This window comes from Cheilinus undulatus, linkage group 15 (genome assembly GCF_018320785.1).
Source record: "Cheilinus undulatus linkage group 15, ASM1832078v1, whole genome shotgun sequence".
NCBI classification, from domain to species: Eukaryota; Metazoa; Chordata; class Actinopteri; order Labriformes; family Labridae; genus Cheilinus; species Cheilinus undulatus.
Genome location: NC_054879.1, coordinates 22,305,382 through 22,325,143, shown reverse-complemented (window position 1 = coordinate 22,325,143; position 19,762 = coordinate 22,305,382). Strand labels below are relative to the sequence as shown.

Here is a 19,762-nt window from a genome sequence, read left to right as displayed (position 1 = left end):
TACCACGGCAAAACTTCTAACCTGAGGAAGCAGTGTGATGACTGATGATTCAGATCAGCTGCCGCCGTTTCCAGCTCGTTTGCCTCTCTCTCGTACCTAATTCTCACTTGAAACACCGTGCTTTGCTTGTTTATCATGTGAATATCAACCAGTGAAAATATAGTAGATAAAGGGACATGTTTGTCCCTCACAGAGCCTGAATTAAAGGGATACTTCAGCATTTTGGCAAATTCATCCATTGCCATAATCCCTATAGTCTTAGTAATAGGTTCGTTACCTTCAGTTGTCGGTGCAAGCTGTTTTTAGATCGGCCGCTGCCGAGTTCGGACCTGCTGTGCCAACTCAATGTAAGCAGACAGTATTCCGGCTTTCCCTCATCAAACTCATCAAATACACAATCCAACAACTCCAAAACGCTCTCGTGGACAAGTTGTGACCTGCACATTCACCACGCTATGAAATAATCATGGAACATTACGAGACAGAGATGTTTTAAAACTAAATGCAAAGCCAGAACGACACTCCAGACATGGCTGCTGCACTGTGTCACTCCGCCCAGTGGTTTACTCAAGAAATAGTTCCGACTATTTGCTTCATGCGTCGTAATGTTACATAATTATACATTACTATTTCATAGCGTGGTGAATGTGCACAACTTTCCACGAGAGCGTTTTGGAGTTGTTGGATTGTGTATTTGACGAGTTTGATGAGGGAAAGCCGGAATACCGTCTGCTTACATTGAGTTGGCACAGCAGGTCCGAAATCGGCAATGGCCGATCTAAAAACAGCTTGCACTGACAACTGAAGGTAACAAATCTATTACTTAGACTATAAGGATTATGGCAATGGATGAATTTGCCAAAATGCTGAAGTATCCCTTTAAGGCATGGTGTGGATGACCGCGTCCTACAAGTTGCTCTCCATCTCTTCAACTTGGCGCAGCTGGCGCCGTATGAAGCACTCTGTCAGGATGGATTCAGAGTGATTTTGAAGGCGTGACAGGGCCACAGGCTCTTCCTCGCTGCTTATTTCATCGCAGAATGAAACAATTTGCCACTCTCTGTTAACTTTTTGCAGTATACAAATAGAACGTAACGGCCCCTTGCGTGACGTTTATGCTTCTGCGTGGACGGTCACATGACTGATTGATGAGTGAGGAGCAGACTCTCCTCTTACCAGGGAAAGATGACATCTTAGTTTTGTTGGAAAAAGAACTGCATGAGGAAAGAAGATGTGCAGTGCATGTAGTTCATGGTAGAGGAAGTAGTATGTTTTCTTTCATTTGTCATACTTTTATTGGTAAAATTTGATACGTATTATTTATTTATTCATTTATTTTGATTCCATACTCCACTGTTCATTAGTTTTAAACTTATTCACCCTCCAATGACCCCAACGCACATTCTTCCAAGAGGGGAGGGGAATAGGAGGTAGTGGGCTGGGTTTTCATTTGTGCAATATAAAGAAAAACACAGGGTAGTTATTGTAGTTTAGGTGTTCTATGCTGGAGAATTTTTTTTGAAACACTACTTTTTAAACACTGATGTTTGATAGTATTTTGATATTGAAAATTCAGAAGTTTGAGGTTATTTTACATTTATTTTTATATACTATCCACACTCAAAAGTACCAAAAAATGGGTACCATTGTGTACCCGTACGGTTCACAGGTACCGGGAATCGGTACCGTACCAGTTCAAATGTGAAAGGTACCCATCCCTACTGAGCGGTCTGGTTCAATTTGGTACAGCAAAACATGGCTACAAAACACGGCTGTCTGCTCTGAGGAGTGGGTGAGAACGGGAGAAAAACACTAATTTTCGCTTAAATTCATGATATTTGGACTCGACAGAGATCCAGGGTGTTTCCTGGACTCTTGACATTATAATGCGGCCATTAATCAAGTTTTCAGATATTTATAGGGAACTGATTTCAAATACACAAGCAGAGCCCGAAAGCACACATCAATACAGTAGTTCATCAGTGATGGATGTGAAACTGAACTAAAGATGAAGTTTTGGTAATATCAAGCTTTACATCAGCTGTTTTTCTGTACTTAGTGATTCATTTACTTCTTTTTACTTTAGCTAATCTGTGAAAAGATCGCTATGTGGTTGTTAAATCTGTTTGTAAAACTTTGCAGTGCATTTTCATAAGAGATCTATACCCTTGTTGTCCCATATAATCTAGTTCAATTTTAACACCTGTAAACCTTCATTTTAATATTAATGTTACAAATTCACATGGTACAGCTCAGTCCTTTCACACTGTGCCATATAAACTGTTAAAGTGTCAGATACATTCACTTCAGGAAGCTTTCACAGAAATAAAATCAGGCTAATTTCTAAAGGCTGCTTTATTCAATCTGTAATAAGTATCAGTCGACTTTCCATTTCCATTCATTCCCATTTTAACATCTGGTTAATCTGCAAAAATGTCCTTCAGGTCTTATTTTCCTTTAAGGTCAGAGGAAGGAGAATGGAGTGGGGTTTAGATTATATTCATCAATAACTGAAGGTTTTTTAGCCCAGCTTCATCTTGTGTCTTGGCTCCAAACATTTCTATAAATAGATTCTATCTGGACTGACCCCGGTGCACATCATCAAGATGTTATTAAAAAGATGGCACCTTTCAGCTGAATTAAAGCCATTTACTGAGATCTCCTTACTGATTTCTGTCACTCATCCTCTCTGTCTCTCAGCGGCAGGAACAGCAGAGACTTGTGCTGCCCGTGACATCACATGACCCCCTCTACAGTCCACCCACCAAGTGATGGTACGGGTGTCCGTTTGGGGATTTAGCATACCAAACCATACCAAACTGCACTTAATCAAACTGGACCACCTGATGGAAACGCAGCTTTAGTTTACTGCAAGACGTCACTTGAATATGCAAAAGCGCCAACAAGACTGGCAGGGGTTAGTGCCACTTTTTAACTGCTTTTCTCCCACATGAATCCTGCATTTAAGGAAAACTAAACTGCTCAGTAAATAAATCATATGGAGTGTCAGTTTGACTGAGAACACTCCTCAGTAAGGACAATAAGCGACGGGCGAGACTTAAGGGCTGTAAGTCTGTTTCATCTAGGGAAGTTTAGCTGGTAAATGTGAACAGACTCCATACAGTGAAATCAGACTTTACTAAAAGAGCGACATAGCTGCACAGAAACCGCAATGTATGCAATTTCCTGAATGACATAGAACTAATCGCACAGGAGGAGTTTAAATCATTGTTCCTGTTTGGGAGATTTCAAATGGGACAACTTTAATTCTAGATTTTATTCATTTAAATTGTAACCAGTAAATTAAAATGTCAATACATATATTCAGCAAAAGATCACTCCAGGGTGCATTTTATTTTTCTTTTTTTCTGTTGTATTTATTCTAACATTCCACATAAGGAGATATTCTTCATTCCTGTATTGATTTTTATTTTTCATTGTTGTTTTCCTCTTTTTTGTTTGATGATTAATACTCTACAGACCCGCAACATAGGATAGAACAAACTACTGAAGGTTCAATAAGACAAACCTAGAAATATGCTGACAACACCTCTTGTTGCTTTTTTCCTGTTAAACTGAATCCATACTGAACCATTGCCCCAAACCGAGGTACAAACCAAACTGTGACCTCTGTAAGAGTTACAGCCAATGGGTTGGTGTAAACTGGTTACTGTTTCATCGCTAGGTTTGGAACATTTCATGCGTACTGCAATGCCTCTGAAAGAGGAGGATATGCACCTGACAAAAGTCAACACAAGTGACAGTAAAAGTGTTAAAGGCAGATTTAAACCTGGACTCACCTTCCAGTAGTCTGACTGTAAACTGAAGTACCTCTGGTATGCAGATAATGCTGGAAAATAAGAGATAAAACACAAGTAGTTAAAATGTTGAAAAGTCCCAGGCCTGTATTCACAAACATTCAGAGAGTCCTCTAAAAAGCTCCCATCTTAGCTTAAAAAATCTGATTTCAAGCACTTTTCAAACCTTGAAAACACAAAATTAAAATTCAAGCAGTTTCAAGGATTTCAAGCACCCTGAAACTTGCACCGATGTCATTGCAGCAACTCAGATTGAAGCCATAGCCAACTTAGGCCTCATTTTCAAGAGGATGTGAACTAAAAGCAGTAGTTTTTTGTTGCATTCTTCGGTTGTTCATTTACAAAACATCTGTTTTTTTGTGTCTGACTGGACTGTTCTGGGAGCAGGTCCCTGAATGCAAACTCTTAAAACAATACAGTGTCCATCACCATTTAAGCTTCATGAAAGCAGTTCACTTGCATTTTCCTGAATACTACCTAACGCCTGTATTCACACATCAGTTCACCCTTTTTTTGAGGTGAGCTGCATGCATTAACATGAGCGGCCAACTCTTTCACTCCAACAGTAGCAGGATTTCTTTCCTTCTAGCTCTCTTTGGAAATTTTTACATAGGGTGAGCTGATGTGAGAATCCAGCAGGAAATAACCAGGAAAACTCAGTGTACCACATTCCGTTTGATTTCAAACAGGCATTTAATCAACCCTATCAGAAATGCCTGGTGTTGTCATCATGTCTGTTTGCATAAATGCTGTTGACGACTTCTCATGACATATCAGGAACTAAGTGTTGCCTTGTTTCATGGTAAGAAGATTTCCCCTCTACTCCTTGTAACTCTGCTTCAAGGAACAAGGAGGCACATGGGGGTTAAGAGTAGAAATGTTCATGTCATTACCAATACTTTCTAAGGATAATGTTTTTGACATTTCCATACATGTGGAGGCTCTCACCTTTTGGATAGTCCTCCAGCAGGAGGTTAAAGTGTCCCAGCTGGCAGAAAATGTCAGGGTCCACTTTGCCCTCTGCTTTCAGGATGAGGGCATCGTAGCAGCTAACAGCCTGCACAGAGAGGAAAAGAGCAGGTATTAGGGTTAAAAAGACCAACCATGACTATTCTAGAGAATATAGGTTAATAAAATGGCATGGAGTAAAATGAACATAAGATCTTTAGAGGATGGTCATGCACAGCTTACTAATTCACTTCCATAGAAATGTTTTTGCAGCCGTTAGGGGCTGTTTTGCATAGCAACAGCTGTATGTCCATATACAGACCATGTCAGTCTGTTTAAACAAATTACGCTTGATAGAGAACAATACAGTCATGCAGATGTGATTACAGAGTCAACTATGCGAGTTTGCTGGAAGACATGACCAAAAAATCTGCAATATTACCCATTTTAATAACCAGAAATGATATGAAAAAAAAAAATCAAAATTAAGCTAGCAGGAGCATGCCATATCCATGATTTTTCTGGTTGTTTGTTGCTGTAATTAGCTTGCAAGAAGCCTCAAATTTGTGTCATCCCCATGAGTTATACAATCTCATAACAAAAAGCAGAAGTCAGGGTTTGAAGAAAGCACCAGCCACTATGGACCCTCTTCCTGTTGAACTTGCTAACAAAGGATGATAAGCTGTAAACTATCCATACATTTCCTACATACTCTTCACCTTAGACTTTAAACTGGTGGGTTGGATCCAAAAGTGGGTCGTGAAGGCAAAAAGAAGAGTTGTCTGCTTGGAATAAAACGTGTCAAAAAGTCTATGATGTGCTTTTATTTGGAAGGATACATCTCCATCACTTTGTTCCATCTCATCTATAGTTTAATCTTAGAATCAAACCGGCTCATTTCCCATTAAAATAGCTTGTTTGTGGGCTGCAGAGAGCCTGGTTAGTATGCACACTATACTGTATACCAGATTCAAGTCCAGCCTGTGGCTCTTTCACCATGTTATTCACCGCTCTCTCGTTCATGTTTTTAGCTATCTCCACTGTCCTATATCTCCACTAAAAAGGCAAAAAAAGACCCAAAATAAATCTTAGGGGAAAAAACTGGTTAGGATTGAAAAATATAAGATATTTGTGTCACAATTTGTTGTCAAGATAGTGCTGGGTCCTGACCCACGACTACAGCTACTTTCATGATCTTGTTTAGATGATCATGGAAAGCTAAAATGTATTGAAACTCGATACTCCACGAAAAGCCAGGCCAGTTGAGGACCAATGCTCTTTGCATTTCTTTAATCACAAATACAATTCACACTCTGCTGAGGGCAGACAACAACATGCCTTCTGCTTTGGTTAGCATCTGAATCAGCTTTATAGGCCAGGTATGTCATTTCAGTCGTCATCCGTATATGGGTGTATTATAATCCCATCTTACATCTCATTTAATTGCATTTTTAAAACATAACATACTGCACAGCCCTAGTTAGGACACTTTCCGTCCTCAACATCTGCTGTAGCTCCAACGACCACAAACACAAGTCCCCAGATAACATGGTCACTCTTTAAACCGTATCACTGGCTCTTCGAGCCAACACATCACACCGCTTGTGATAATATGGGCTTTAGAGAATGGTGATTAGCTTAGCAACTAATGCTAGTAGGCTAACAAACCCTCGCTGCTGGGTATTTTCTCACCATCCCCACCATGTTGTTCCGAATAAAGCGTCGTTGTTTTGTAGCTCTAAATCCATTTTGAGTTTGATAGTAACCATGTAATGTCAGATAAATGTTCCTGGTCCAGCTTTGTGAGCGAGTTGAGGAGGCAGAAAACCGCTGGGCAGTTAGCCGCTAGCATGCTAGCAGAGTGGGCTGACGCACAACCTTAACTCCAGCAGCCCTTATTAGAGATTAGAGGAGCGTTATAACGTTTTAAAACAATCTGAGGATTCCAATTTAAAGGGACTTTCAAAAAGTGTGTAACAGCCCACTTCAATGCACACTCCTATACTTTCCAAAGTCATGCGGGGCAACTGTGTATGAAGGTGTTGCCGTTGAAACAGTCACATTTACTTTAGCTTTACTACACAGTAAAGGAGAAGTAGCAGTTGTATTCAAATACCCGTGTTTTTCTACACCTCCTCTGCGTTGAAAGAAATTATCCCATCGTTGGCAATCGTTTATATGAATGATATAATGCTAGGACACACCGTGGCATCATTTCTGCCTTTAGCTGTTCATTTTAGCTACGTTTCTTTTCACATCGTTGTAGCTGCGAGTTTAAGGCCTGTGTCTTTATCTTTGCTTCAACATTGCAGAAATCTACTTTTACATTCTGCATGCATGGGGTTGTAAACGTTGCCTGCAATAACCAGGTCCTTCTACAGACCCCAACCAGTGTAACGGTGTATAGACTGACCGTGTTAAGTGACGACTTCTAGTCATATGCGTCTATGGTTGTCGTAGTTACAACAGATGTTGAAGACAGCAAGTGTCTAAATTGATGCATTTTTTGTGTATATTTCAGAGTGAGTCTTTCATGAAGTAATGTGAATCAATAACAAGCAAGGTAGATGTACTTAATTTAAATGTTTAACGTCTGTTTCAAGTACGACAGCCACAATTGGATTCAAGTCACCAGATAACACGGTCACTCTTTGAACCGTAACACCAGTTCAGCTTCAAAGTTGGGGAATTTGTGGGTTTGTGTTTGAGATGTGTTAAGAGGTCCAAACCACTTATTTAGGCTGTGTTATGCACTCATGAGATGAGATAACCCAGAGAGGCTGCTGTGATCATATTCTGTGACATACCTTTAACAGCAAGGCCTTCGTTCTGGCGCCATCTTCTTGAAGCCTATGAAATCCAAACAGTGAACTGCAAGTAGAGGACAGACAACACGCAGGCGGTTCCGTATTACTTAGAGGCAAACATATATGTTGTTTTTCAACTCCTGGAAGAAAAATAGACATGAAATAAGGGAGCCAGTGAGAGCGCTAACCACAAGAGACGATCTAACCTGTCCAGCCCACGCAAGCTCTCTTTTTCTTGCGATGTTAGCTTCGGAAAGTCCTCTTCGATTTCAGTCGCTGCTCCCGACGCCATTTTCTCCTCGTCATTACCAGCAACGCCGAGACTCCGAGCAGCAGCAGAGGCAGCGGCTGTGAGCGACACCCCGCACGATTTCATGGGAAAAAGACGGGACGATCGACGAAACCGAGCAACTCCGGAGGGATGCAGGAACAACGACAGCTCTCCAGGACTAAAACGGGGCGTAGCGTTAATTCTTGCCAAATCCTCAAGGAAATGATCCCTTCAAGTTACCTTCCACTCTCCTCATTGTACATCCAAACACAGCGTGTATTCCAGTGTCAATTTGTGCATGAAGTTGATGTAATGTTGGGTTTTTGGAGGGAGTGTTACTTGATTATATCGCAAACTTCCCCAACCATCGGCTCAAAGTTGTTGTAATTGTGTCACATAGGCAAACGCACGCCGCCACCGTCGGCACGCCCTCCGCTCACCACAGCCAATCACCAAACAGGTTTCCAAGTCCCGCCTGGACTCTTGTGAATGGCTATTCGTCTTATATTATGATTACGTAACTCTGATTTGTGGCAGCTCATAGGTTGAAATGGCTGTCAGACTTCTCAACGGGGGGCGGCTGTCAAGGATGTTTGTTGCAACGTTGCACAAAATACAGCATAGATAGATAGATAGATAGATAGATAGAAAGCACATTTTACCATTTTTAATCAATTATGATTGTGAGAAAAGGAAGAACTTTGTTCTTGTATTACATGTCATGCTAAATACAGCCCCAAAGAGCTCAATTAAATCAACTGAAAAAATAAGATGGCAATTAAAAGTAATCCATATACATCTCATAAACACAAAAAGTGCATTTGAACATTTTAAACATTTATGTATATCTTATAGAATATATGCTGTTATTTACTCAGACTGTAAAACAACAATGTTGTTACTTAATTTAGTACTACTACAGGGATCTTAAGACCACAATTTTAAACCTAAAAAGGATTAAAAAGCTTTTAATATCAGTTTTAATATCAGTTTACATAGCACAGCAAAAGAAATAGAATTCCTAGGCACCCAATGTCGGGTCATTTCCTGTTTTTATTTACCAAAAATTCCAAACAAACTCCTAAATGTTGTTTATATTGCACAAATACATCCACAATGTTTTGGTATTTATCAGTTTTTTAAGCTGCATTGTTCAACTCTGTTGATCAGTAACATTACAGAAATATTGCTGACAACATGGATCAAGAATTGATAAAGATACAAAATATAGAAATTTTGAAGTAAAATATCTTTAGCATTTCAAAAAAGCAGTATCCTTATGTTTTTTTTTTTTTAATTAAGTTTTACAATTTCTCCAATATTTAAAAACAGATTTAAAGACAGCTTAGTGTAGTGGTGAGCTTGGATAAAGTGGCAGTTTTAGTATAACTTGGACACATTTCTTAAAATAATAAATTTTTATGATGGAAAAGTTGTTTTGAGCTCTTCTGCTGACCTGCCCCAGTTTGAGTTTGCAACCATTTTGGGGTGGGGGTCAGGAGTAGTTGTACTGTTAGTGGTAACTATTTGCTTGGATGTAAATATATGAAATATATCCATGAAGTGGAATTAAATGAAATAGTCTACCTGGCATGTCAGGTTTATGGAACCGTACCCACGCTCAGCATTTCCAGCTAGTTGAGATCAGTACGGCTCAGTGCCGTCCACCTCCACAGCCTCTTTCTCACTACTTCAATTTTTTTTTCTGAATTTAGGACACTGTTCAATACCCCTCATAAGGGATATTTACTACACAAAAAGCTGATGCTTTTTTCCATTTATACATTTATCATAATGAAGAAGAATGCACATAAAAGTCCACGTTCACACTGACAGTGGTCCCAGGATATCTGCTGGAAGTGATGCTAAGGTAACCTGGTATGCCAGATGGATTTGTTTCACACATCCATCTGGCAAACCACTTAGACACAGCGTTTGGGAAAGGGCAGAACCTTTGAAAAAAAAAAAAAAAAAAATGGAGGGTGATTGGATGAACGTTCTGTCCCTCACATCTTTATGGGCCAATCAAAGCAACAAAACATGTGATGTAGCCGCTACCAAGCTGCGCCCCTACCGAAGGAGTAAACTCTATTAGAGCTGCATAACGCGAATCATGGCAACTGTCGACATGTCAGTACACGGCTTCTGTCGTTTTTGAAAAGAAAACAACTCACTGCTGTTCTTTGTATCTTTTAACAGAGAAATGTCATCAAGTTCTGATAAAACTGGCACTTTAGCAGCATCCAGGCTAATGTCTCCAACCATATTTGCACCGGCCTCTTGTTGCTGCTCGCTTACGTCACAACTCCGCCACACCTGAAAGTACTGCCCCTCGTCGCTGATTGGTCCTGTCACTTTCTAACTGGGCCTAAATGGTTCAGATGGGAGCTTTGCAAGAAGGATTTGCCAGTGAGAAACACGAAAAAGGGTGTATCCATCTGCTTTGCAAGGTTAACGCTAGAGCACATGTGCATCCTGTGAATGATTCCAGGGTGATTGCAGAAGTGCATTTCTCCTTCATCACGAGAACTTTATGAAAAAACAAAGCAGCTGTTTTCTGTTTAGTTAATACATGTTATGAGGTTATGTTTTTATTGAACAGAGTCCTCAGTTCATAACAAGAAGTAAAAAACGGAGCTGGTCAGCGCTGGTCTGAATCATAGACTGTAGAAAGAATTGGACAAACCCTGTGTGACGTCAGCCATCTGCTTACAATAGGCGGGCTCAAACAGCTTTTGAAACCAATCCGCGGTGGCTTCCATATTGAAATCGCTGTCTCAGCTGAACTTTGGATCAACATAACGGCCTGCCCACAAAGCTCAACTTCAGGTCAGCTAGCTAGCTAGCATTCTGGGTGACAGAAACATAGCCTCTGCCTGTCTAGCTATCTGTCAATCAAATGCGACGCACCAATCAGTCCGCGGTGAGGTTTTTCCTAAATATAATCTAAACCACTGTGGTACAAAAAAATTAATCCCCATACAGTTAGAGCACATGAAAACATTAGCTAATGAGACACAATTGGCTATTGAACCAGGCTGTAAACCAGTTAATTTCTAGTGTAAAAACCAACAGTTTAACAGGTGTTCAGATGGCACCTCTGGTGTTCCTGTAGCCAGCTTCAAGTGGACACTCTTGGTATTGCAGTTTTTTGCACTTCTGCATTGGCTTCATTTTTCAAGACTGGAGGTTGCCGCTTGGTCTGTCCTTGTCTTACTGTGATATTGTTTTGATTGAGAGCCCACTGGTGGTAGAATTTTGCCTACTGTGCGTTTAAACAATCAAACGTTTTGACAGACTAACCACTGCTGTCAGAACCACAGACCATGTGACACTTGTGGCCCATGGTCCAGTCTGATCGGCCCTCAGCAAATTCTAATAACAGAATGATATATAGTTTATGAAAAGGGTGCTTACACTTGCCTATGTTCTTCTTCTTAGTCTCAACACTAGGTAGCAGTGCTGCTCTAGTCTGTAAAAACACAGAATACAGTCAGTGCATCAAAACACAGACAGGCACCTGCACAGACTGAACCACACTGCAGGCATTTGAGAAACAGCGCCCCCAAGTTGACTGCTGTGCAATAAGCATCCAATCACATTGGTTGCGGTAACAGCCAAGTACAGTTAGAGTGAACACAGGGTGTGTCAGTGATAAATTCAACCTGCCAAAGGGGCTAGTTGGAGCTGATGTGGTACCACCACAGTTGAAATCCACCTGCATTTGGCGTGTTGGCAGGTGATAAAGTCACTCCCTGTTTGTAAGTCATTCAGTAAATATTTACACTACTAGCCAACCAATTTTTCGCCACAAGTTCTTGCCTAAGTACATAGTGACATCAAACATCTTGACTAAGGGTTTTTATTGAATCATAATAAAAGATAAGGCGAGGCTCTTTCATTTTCAAACCATAACAGGTTAAGACAAATGACATATTCTTTCTCTAAGTATGTCAATGTTTCTACATTAATAAGGTTGGTTTATTGAATCTAACAGCACTTTTCTCTTATGCTCATCATTATGGATAAAATTAGCCTAGCTAAGCAACTTCCTGTAAACCAGAAATCCTCGCATTTGTACAAGGGCCAGTTTTTTTCCTTGATGGGCACTTTAGTGCCAAACTCTCAAATAGATTACGTTTACATAATAAAAAAGGGTGGTCTAATTGATATATTTCTGTTTAAAGATATATATTGTCTTTCAAATTTAAATCATTTTTAGGTCCTAAAAGTGAGATCAGTCCCTTTTCTGCAGCCAGCCACAGGAGGGTGATTGAGATATTCAAGCCGAACATTTCTAGGGCTGTCATACTGTCCATCTCTGGGTTTGATGCTATTATGCTCGGTAGCGATTAGTTAAAAAACCCAAGCGGGAAGCTCACACTCCCAAGAACACCAGAAGCCAGAAGTTGACACAATAAACAATAACTTCACTCAAGAATGGAGTATGTATTTAATATGCTCTGTTAGTGTCAGCTGAAGGGTGGATTAATGAAGGGACAAAACATAAAGTCATTCCTGATTTAGTTGTTTTAGGGAGTTTACAAAAATGGCAGTTGAAATACCACAACCTATGTTCTCCTCTGCACGTTTTCAAGATTTAATAGTGTCCTGGGGCCGGTTGGAAAGATGTGGGCGGCCTGATGTGGTCCCGGGCCGCCAATTGATGACCACTGCTGTAAACTCGGTCAAAGACCTACTTTTTAATCATTACAACATTCAGGCCGTGCTTTGTCTGTCCTTACAACCTTGATAATGTTTGTAATTTCATAGATGATTCTCTATGTTGGACGGCCCTGGCCTGGTTTATGGGTTAATAAAGTCGGTCTCTTTCTCTTTTACTTTAAACGTCAAAATTATGTAAATGAGGCTGCGCGTCCAGGCAGCTGAGGACAGACACTCCAAAATGGCGAACCGCGAGAAGGGTAAGGAGGCCTTTAAAGTAATTACATATCTGTCTAGAGCGGAATTTGGGGTGAATCAAGCTTCGGAAACACTCGGGACATGTTTACAAACCTCTACTTTATGATCGTTTGTCGTTAAAACGTCGCCTTCTCGCTGTTTTAACCGGGTATGTTTGAACGGAGCTCTAAGCTAACTTTTCCATCGCCTAGCTTTACTTGATGCTAATGTTGCGTTTAGGCTCCCATTGGATGCTAGAAACTCCTAAGGTTGGAGGTCGTTTAGGGTTGTTGTCGGTAACAGACTACGATTAGACAATAACTACTCTTAAAATTTATTATATTTCAACGTCCAAGACAAATATTGGTCACTCCATTTTGATAGCAGAAAATGATTTAGACATAAAGCCAGATAACAAGCCTTATAATTGATTCCCGAGACACCCTGGCCTTGATAAAAATGCTTTTTCTTTTCTGCTGTACAAATATTAATATTGTATTCCGTATTTATTAATATATTTTTTTCCGCTTTGCTGCGTGTAAGAAACAACGGTAGCGATCAAATTCCCCGTGGGAAAAATAAAGCATTTACTGCTGTTGTCTGTTTTTGAAGTTAACGTTAACACTAGCTTGTGGCCTGGTACTTAACTTAATACGATTTCTCTAAGGAATTGAGATTAGTGAGTTGTTTCTTCTGTATTTATGATTTCGAAATCGTCTAATTATCCCAGACATTTTACGAATGGTTGAAAACATTTTTTTCCAACATCACTTGAATGCATGCTGACAACGTAACTACTTTCTTCTTAGCAGAGCTATCGTTAGCCCGTCCTGCAGTGTTGAATCCTCGTTAACATAAAATTTAGCACTGATAAAGATCGAAATGAGTCTGTTACTAGCCAGAATGCTGTAGATGTCGCTGTTTCAGCCATGCCACTGTTTTTCCATGCAGCTAAAGAGCTGGAGGAGGAGATTTACGACAAGGTGGTGGACATCACAGAATACGCCAAACGACAGAGATGGTGGAACCGTCTGTTCGGGAAAAACTCCGGACCTGTTGCAGAGAAATACTCCGTGGCCACACAGATAGCCATCGGGGGGGTCAGTGGATGGTAAATACACCCGTTAGAAATGCATTATGATGCCCTCAGGTGCCCCGTTTTTATCTCAGTTAACTTTGACATGGTTGGAATAAAACAAACATGTAAATAGGTTTTCTGTAAGATAGATGTGATAGACTTCGTCTTTGGTAAGGAGGATTAAACCCCGGATCTGTCTCTTTGTAATATAGTGCCATGCGTGGAAAACATGAATAAAGGTCAGCCTCTGTTTAGTACACAGTCATCACAGACATCGGCTTTATTGAAACTTGAGTCCAAGTAGGGGTGATGCATCAACAGGATTACCATAGAAATCCACAATCCAACTTCTTTTTTAAGTTTATTTAAAGCTTATTTCAAAAAGAAAGGTATTTTATTTGAAAGTAATGACAGCTTAGCCTCTTTAGCCTGAAATAAATCACTACTTTTTCAAATAAACCTCAACATAAACCTTATTTTTACAAACAATTTTTACAAACGATTTTATTTTTAATACCACGATTATGGCCAATAAAATTTCAATATCATGTTAAAAATAAAAATCTTGAAAGCACATGCTACAGAAAAAATAAAAACATTACTATTAATATTTCTGCTTTTTTAAAAGAAATATGACCCTCTGCAATGACACAGCAGCTGCAGTACCTCCTTAGACAGGTATTGTGAGTGTAATTCATCTGCCAAAAGAGAGAACACAACATAAATAAAGTTAAAGATAAATTTGATTAATTGTTCCATTATTATTTTAATTTTTATTGATATCGTGATAATATTGTTATCGTGATATTTTTTGCCCACGATAATCATGAAGTGAAAATCTGATATCGTGACAGCCCTATTACATACATTAAAAAAATGCATGTCCAGCCCTATCTTATAATCTGCTTCTTGATTAGATGCATTTTTTTCTCATCTAAGATTAGGATCTCTGCGTTGTTACAATGTAACAATGTCATTTAGCAGATGCTTTTTTCCAAAGCAATGTACATCTGCTTGTATTACCCAAAGCGATGTGCATGCATTATCTGTGCATGCATGTGGGAGGAAGCTGGGGACTCTAGCGTCCTCCAGAAGTCCAAAGACATGCTCTGCAGGTTAATTGGTGACTCTAACTGACTGTAAATGTGACTGCTGGTTTGTCTCTATGTATCAACTATATATCAACATGGGATAAGCGATGTAGGTAATGGATGGATCAACATCCAAGGCTAGCTGTCCTGGTGTGTGTTATGGTTGCAAAAAACACAAAACAATGAAATACTATGGGTAAAGTCCTGGTTGAGATGAAGTTATTGTTGTGTATAGTAATATCTGGTTTAGTAACATCTGGTTGGTGATGCTACCTGGCCTGCTGGTTCTCTGTAAGTTGTTGTGGGTATTCTGTCAGACCAAAAATTGTAATTATCAAACATGCTTGATACTCCCTCCTCTTGAAATGTGGTAAATCTGGCCAAAAATTGTCTTAATATACTAGGAAAGTGGTTCTGTACAACCATACATTATTGTTACAATTATTCAGCTATTAACGATTCTATAACACGTATTATTGTGGTGATTTGTGTGGATATGAATTTTGGCTCAATTTCAGGTGTACCTTGATGAATGAATTATCTTACATTTACCTTCTTGCTTTGTTTTTTTATTGATTTTAGGTGTGCAGGATACCTGTTTCAAAAAGTGGGAAAAGTTGCAGCTACATCAGTCGGAGGAGGTCTGCTGCTCTTACAGGTGACATTGATTCTCTTGTCCAGGAGTTGAAGCCTGGGATTATTTAAATCTTTCGACCTATTGTAAAATACATGAGACTTCAAACCAAAGATAGACTGGTTAATTGATAGCTAAACAGAAAAAGTCTTCTTAAGAAGACTGAATAAGAGAATCTAGACCCGTTTCCTATTTTCAGTTTTAAATGATTGCTGCATTTTCTTCTTCAGATAGCGAACAATAGTGGCTACATCCAGGTGGACTGGAAGAGAGTAGAGAAGGATGTCAACAAAGCGAAGAAGCAACTTAAGAAGGGCACTAATCAGGCTGGTCCAGAGTTAAACACATTCATGGAGAAGGTAAGAAAAGTGCTGTTTGTTTGGATATTCACAAAAACAGTTATCAAAGCGTCATGGTCAGTCTTTTTCTCGTCCCCTCATACTGATAGGTCACATATGAGATCTTAAAGTGTGACAGTCATCTTTAATCCATTCAGTCAATCCTTGCTCATAAATTATTTCAGCATTATCACACTGGGGTTGTTACAACACAAGAATTCTAAACTTTAATACAGTTCCTGTAAAAGTTAATGGCTATGGACACAAGTGTGGAAATGTAGTAACAATATAAAAGACTTGGGCACCAATGCTGAAAAATCTGTTATTACTTATTATCAAAATTAAAGGAATGAATGTAAAATGGAGTATACCCTGGTGGAGGACTTGAGAGCACCATTCTCTGCCATCCACAGCACATTCTCTTGACCACACTCCCCATGTAAATACAACAATGTTGTGCCGTTAAGCATTTCCAGGTTTAATGGATATATGCTGCTTAGCTTTGCCCACCACTGCAGCTTACTTCTTGTTTCTAATTATGGATTCTGTTAAATAAAAACTGCACCACATAAGGCATGTTTAGTAAGTAGTTGACCACCTGAGCCCTCAGCTATTTTTTTAACCATTAAGTCTCTCCTGAAGTTATTTTCTTAAAAAGCTTGTAAAATATCAACCCTGTGGTGCACAGTCAAGCTTTGAACATCCTGGTTTTCCATGACACCCTGGGCTTTAAGAATATGTGTGCTGCAGTAATGTCACTGGAATTTTTAAAAAGTTATGGAGCTTTAAAGACAAAGGAAACAAACTGTTTGGCACACAGTAAACAATGACTGAGACTTCTTTGGCACAAACTTGTTCTCCCATCAAAAACTGAAAAATAAATAAATAAATATTCTGTGACAAAAAATCTTCAAAATTTTTCAAAACAAGTCCTTGCACATTTTTGTTTTGGCTGTTTTTGTTCTGTTATTCAAAGCAGTTCCTAACTGCAGAGACACACGGTAACATCACAGACTCTCTGCCTCTTTCTCTCCATTATGAGCTATTCTGACTGTCTCCTGTTTGATCCAATTGTTAACAGAACAGCAGCAGAACTGCCTGCCATTGGTTGTCATAGGCCGTCAAAAAGCATTGTGGGATACAAATGGCATTTAGCCTTAGCTGCTAGCTGCAGAAACAATAGAAAATAGATTTAAAAAGGGTTAACAGATGTTCAATGTCAAAGTTACAGGTATGGATTTAAAACTTTAAAAACCATGGAAAGTCACCCAAACTCCTGACTTGCTAGTGAGGCTTCTGTAAGGAATTCAAAGGCATGGATTTTGTAATTAGATCGGCAAAACAGCTGGCTCTAAGAGAAAAAAAGGTTGAGGGCCTATGATTTATGGTTCATAAGTTATGTAAGTTTTTACAAACTGCATCACTTCTTATCATATACAACAAAAGTGGTCTCAGAGGTGTCAGAGGGTTAAGGGCTGATTTGGTTTCATGGATGAATTTTAATGTACAAACATCTATGCTAAAGAAGTCAACAAACTGTTCAGTGAGGAAGGTGAGAGAAAATTAATGAAATATTCCAGTCTGACACTCCTGATGCCTTGTCCTCCCTCCTTGTTCCATCTCGGTGTAAAGAATGGAAAGGTGATAGGAACGGGACAACCAGGGGGAAAATAGCACACCGAATGGAGCTGCTTCGTTTGCATGCTATCAGGATATATTAATATGAATTAATATAAGCAAGCTTAGTGTGTCACTGGTAATAGCATGCATTGTGTGTAGACCAGACATGGTGCAAGTCGTTGTAGTGTCTTTCAATTCATGTAGATATTTAATGCTAACATTCTACATATTTTCCCTTGAAGTCTTTCCTTTCTATTTACTTAGAAATGCAAACTTGTCTTTTATGAATTTCATCTTGCTCTTGTCAATGTATAATAAAAAAAGCTTTATATACTAAACCAGATTTTCTTTGTTTTTAGACCACAGAGTTTGTGAAGAAAAATATCGTTGTCACGAGTGGTTTCATTGGTGGATTCCTGCTCGGCCTGGCCTCTTAGGAACCGCCAAAGAAGAAGCCTTTCTAAATCTGCGACGTAATGAAATCTTTGGGAAACAGGGAAAATCACTGCTGGAGGTGTTTTTAAGAAGAAACAGCCAATCTCTGACCTTAGCTTAGGCTGTGTTCCTCTGTAAAGGCTGCACATCTAAACTGGATCTCTGTGGGACTTTAATGAACCACTAAAGAAAATCTCCACTTTTAAGGCCAAATAACTGCATACCATGCAAAATGAAAAAAAAAAGCCATTGGGATGTTGTAAACTTTTATTTATTTATTTTTTACCAATTTGATTTTGAAACACATTGAAAGATTCTGCACTATTACTGCTCGCATGTTGTGCACATTTATGTCAAATGAAGTGTGAGTAGGTAAAATGATTCTTCACTTTAGCAGGTGAAGCCCATCAGTCCCATTATTATTGTCTAGGATTGCTTTTACCTCATCTGTAGAGTTATGGCTACATCATTGATGGATAATGCAAACTTCCCCTGCATTCTTTTATTGAATATTGATTATCGGATGCTTTAAGTACTGAAGGCTGTGTCTACTGTGTACATTTGAAGAACTATTAAAACAATAAAACCAATGAAATGGCTTCTCTTTTCTTTTTTTCCATAATCATTGTCCTGCTTTGTACAGTTTTTTAAATAACAAAACATCTAGTCCTCTGTGTTGATTATATTTTTGTGATTATCCTCGTACACACCATCACCAAAAAAAAAAAAAAAAAAAAAATATATATATATATATATATATATATATATATATATATATAAACTTGTATTCCTGAATTATTAAGTCTTGAATTCATTTACAATGGGGCGTTTTTGGGATTGTTTTTCAGACATTGACATATTGTAATACAAACTAAAAAAACCTACATCGACTTTAATACGTCACATCATATCTTCTGTTGTTTTTAACTTATCTTTTTGTTCTCACAGGCTGTCACCGTGAGGGAAGTACATCTCAAGACTGCATTTAAATTTTTGGTTTAAAATATTAAAATTGAAAACAATAAAATAAAATTCTGATGGCATGTTATTTCTAAAACTTAGAAATAATTTCTATTATGGCTTTAGAGATAAAATGAAAAAAATGGGAAAACCCATTGTAGTGTCAGTAATGAGCTTCTAACATTGCAAGAATTTATTGAAAATTTTCATGGAATTTGAATAGGAAATTTGTTAGGATAGTTTGAGGAATTTTCTGATAATTTTTTCAGTCTTAATGTTAATTTGGGGCTATGTTTTTTTTTTATTTTGGAGAGTTTCATTGGAGTTTTAGGAAGAATGTGTCTTGAATTTTTGTGTGCAATTCATGGGAAATTGTCATTTATCAGGGTCTTCCAAATGTTTATAAAAAATTCTGGAAATTTAGAAGTTTGGGGGAACTTCTTCTTATTTTCATTAAGTTTTGGGGAATTCTCAGGGAAATTTTGATGCTATTTTTTGATAGTTTGAAGAGTTTTTTTTCATGGAAATTGTGTGATATTTTTCTGTATTTTTGAGAAAGTTTGAGAGAAAGTGTGTAAAACTGAACATCAACATCTAGAAGTGGGTTCTAGATTATACAATAACTTCGTTTTTCCTTTTTTCCTCTATGTTACCATGGAAACATGTCAAAATCCAAGATGGCGGCCTCCATGGAGGGGACCCTCCCTATGTATGAATTAAAGGTTTATTCTGAGTTGTTTTTTTCAAAATAGCTATTTTTGAATTTAGATGACTAAACACTTATTTAGATAGACCGTCTTAGAAATGTTTTGCTTTACTTTACCAAGTTTGTTCAGCTAAATGCTACTAGGCTAAATATT

General features: G+C 38.6%; 2 protein-coding genes across 2 annotated transcripts in view; one reads left to right on the top strand and one right to left on the bottom strand.

The window, feature by feature from the left end:
- Positions 1-8,317, bottom strand: part of kdm6a (lysine (K)-specific demethylase 6A) — a 67,873-nt gene extending 59,556 nt beyond the window's left edge. Inside the window, exons 1-4 of the mRNA XM_041806701.1 lie at positions 7,780-8,317; positions 7,574-7,637; positions 4,767-4,875; positions 3,801-3,850 (exon numbers count right to left, since the gene is read on the bottom strand). Of these exons, the coding sequence (XP_041662635.1) occupies positions 3,801-3,850; positions 4,767-4,875; positions 7,574-7,637; positions 7,780-7,949 (393 nt within the window). The 5' untranslated portion in view covers positions 7,950-8,317. The remainder of the gene's footprint in view (positions 1-3,800; positions 3,851-4,766; positions 4,876-7,573; positions 7,638-7,779) is intronic.
- Positions 8,318-12,642: 4,325 nt separating this feature from the next.
- Positions 12,643-18,532, top strand: fundc1 (FUN14 domain containing 1). Its single transcript, XM_041806426.1, has 5 exons — positions 12,643-12,769; positions 13,698-13,857; positions 15,498-15,573; positions 15,780-15,908; positions 17,867-18,532. The coding sequence occupies exons 1-5, from the start codon at positions 12,709-12,711 to the stop codon at positions 17,942-17,944; spliced, it is 504 nt and encodes a 167-aa protein (XP_041662360.1). The 5' UTR covers positions 12,643-12,708; the 3' UTR covers positions 17,945-18,532.
- Positions 18,533-19,762: the final 1,230 nt, after the last annotated feature.

Excerpts from the sequence above, each read along its gene's own strand:
- fundc1 (XM_041806426.1), top strand. The coding sequence starts at position 12,709 with ATGAGGCTGCGCGTCCAGGCAGCTGAGGACAGACACTCCAAAATGGCG. Across the intron at positions 12,770-13,697 it reads AATGGCGAACCGCGAGAAGG|CTAAAGAGCTGGAGGAGGAG; the intron begins GTAAGGAGGCCT and ends TTTTCCATGCAG. Across the intron at positions 13,858-15,497 it reads ATCGGGGGGGTCAGTGGATG|GTGTGCAGGATACCTGTTTC; the intron begins GTAAATACACCC and ends TATTGATTTTAG.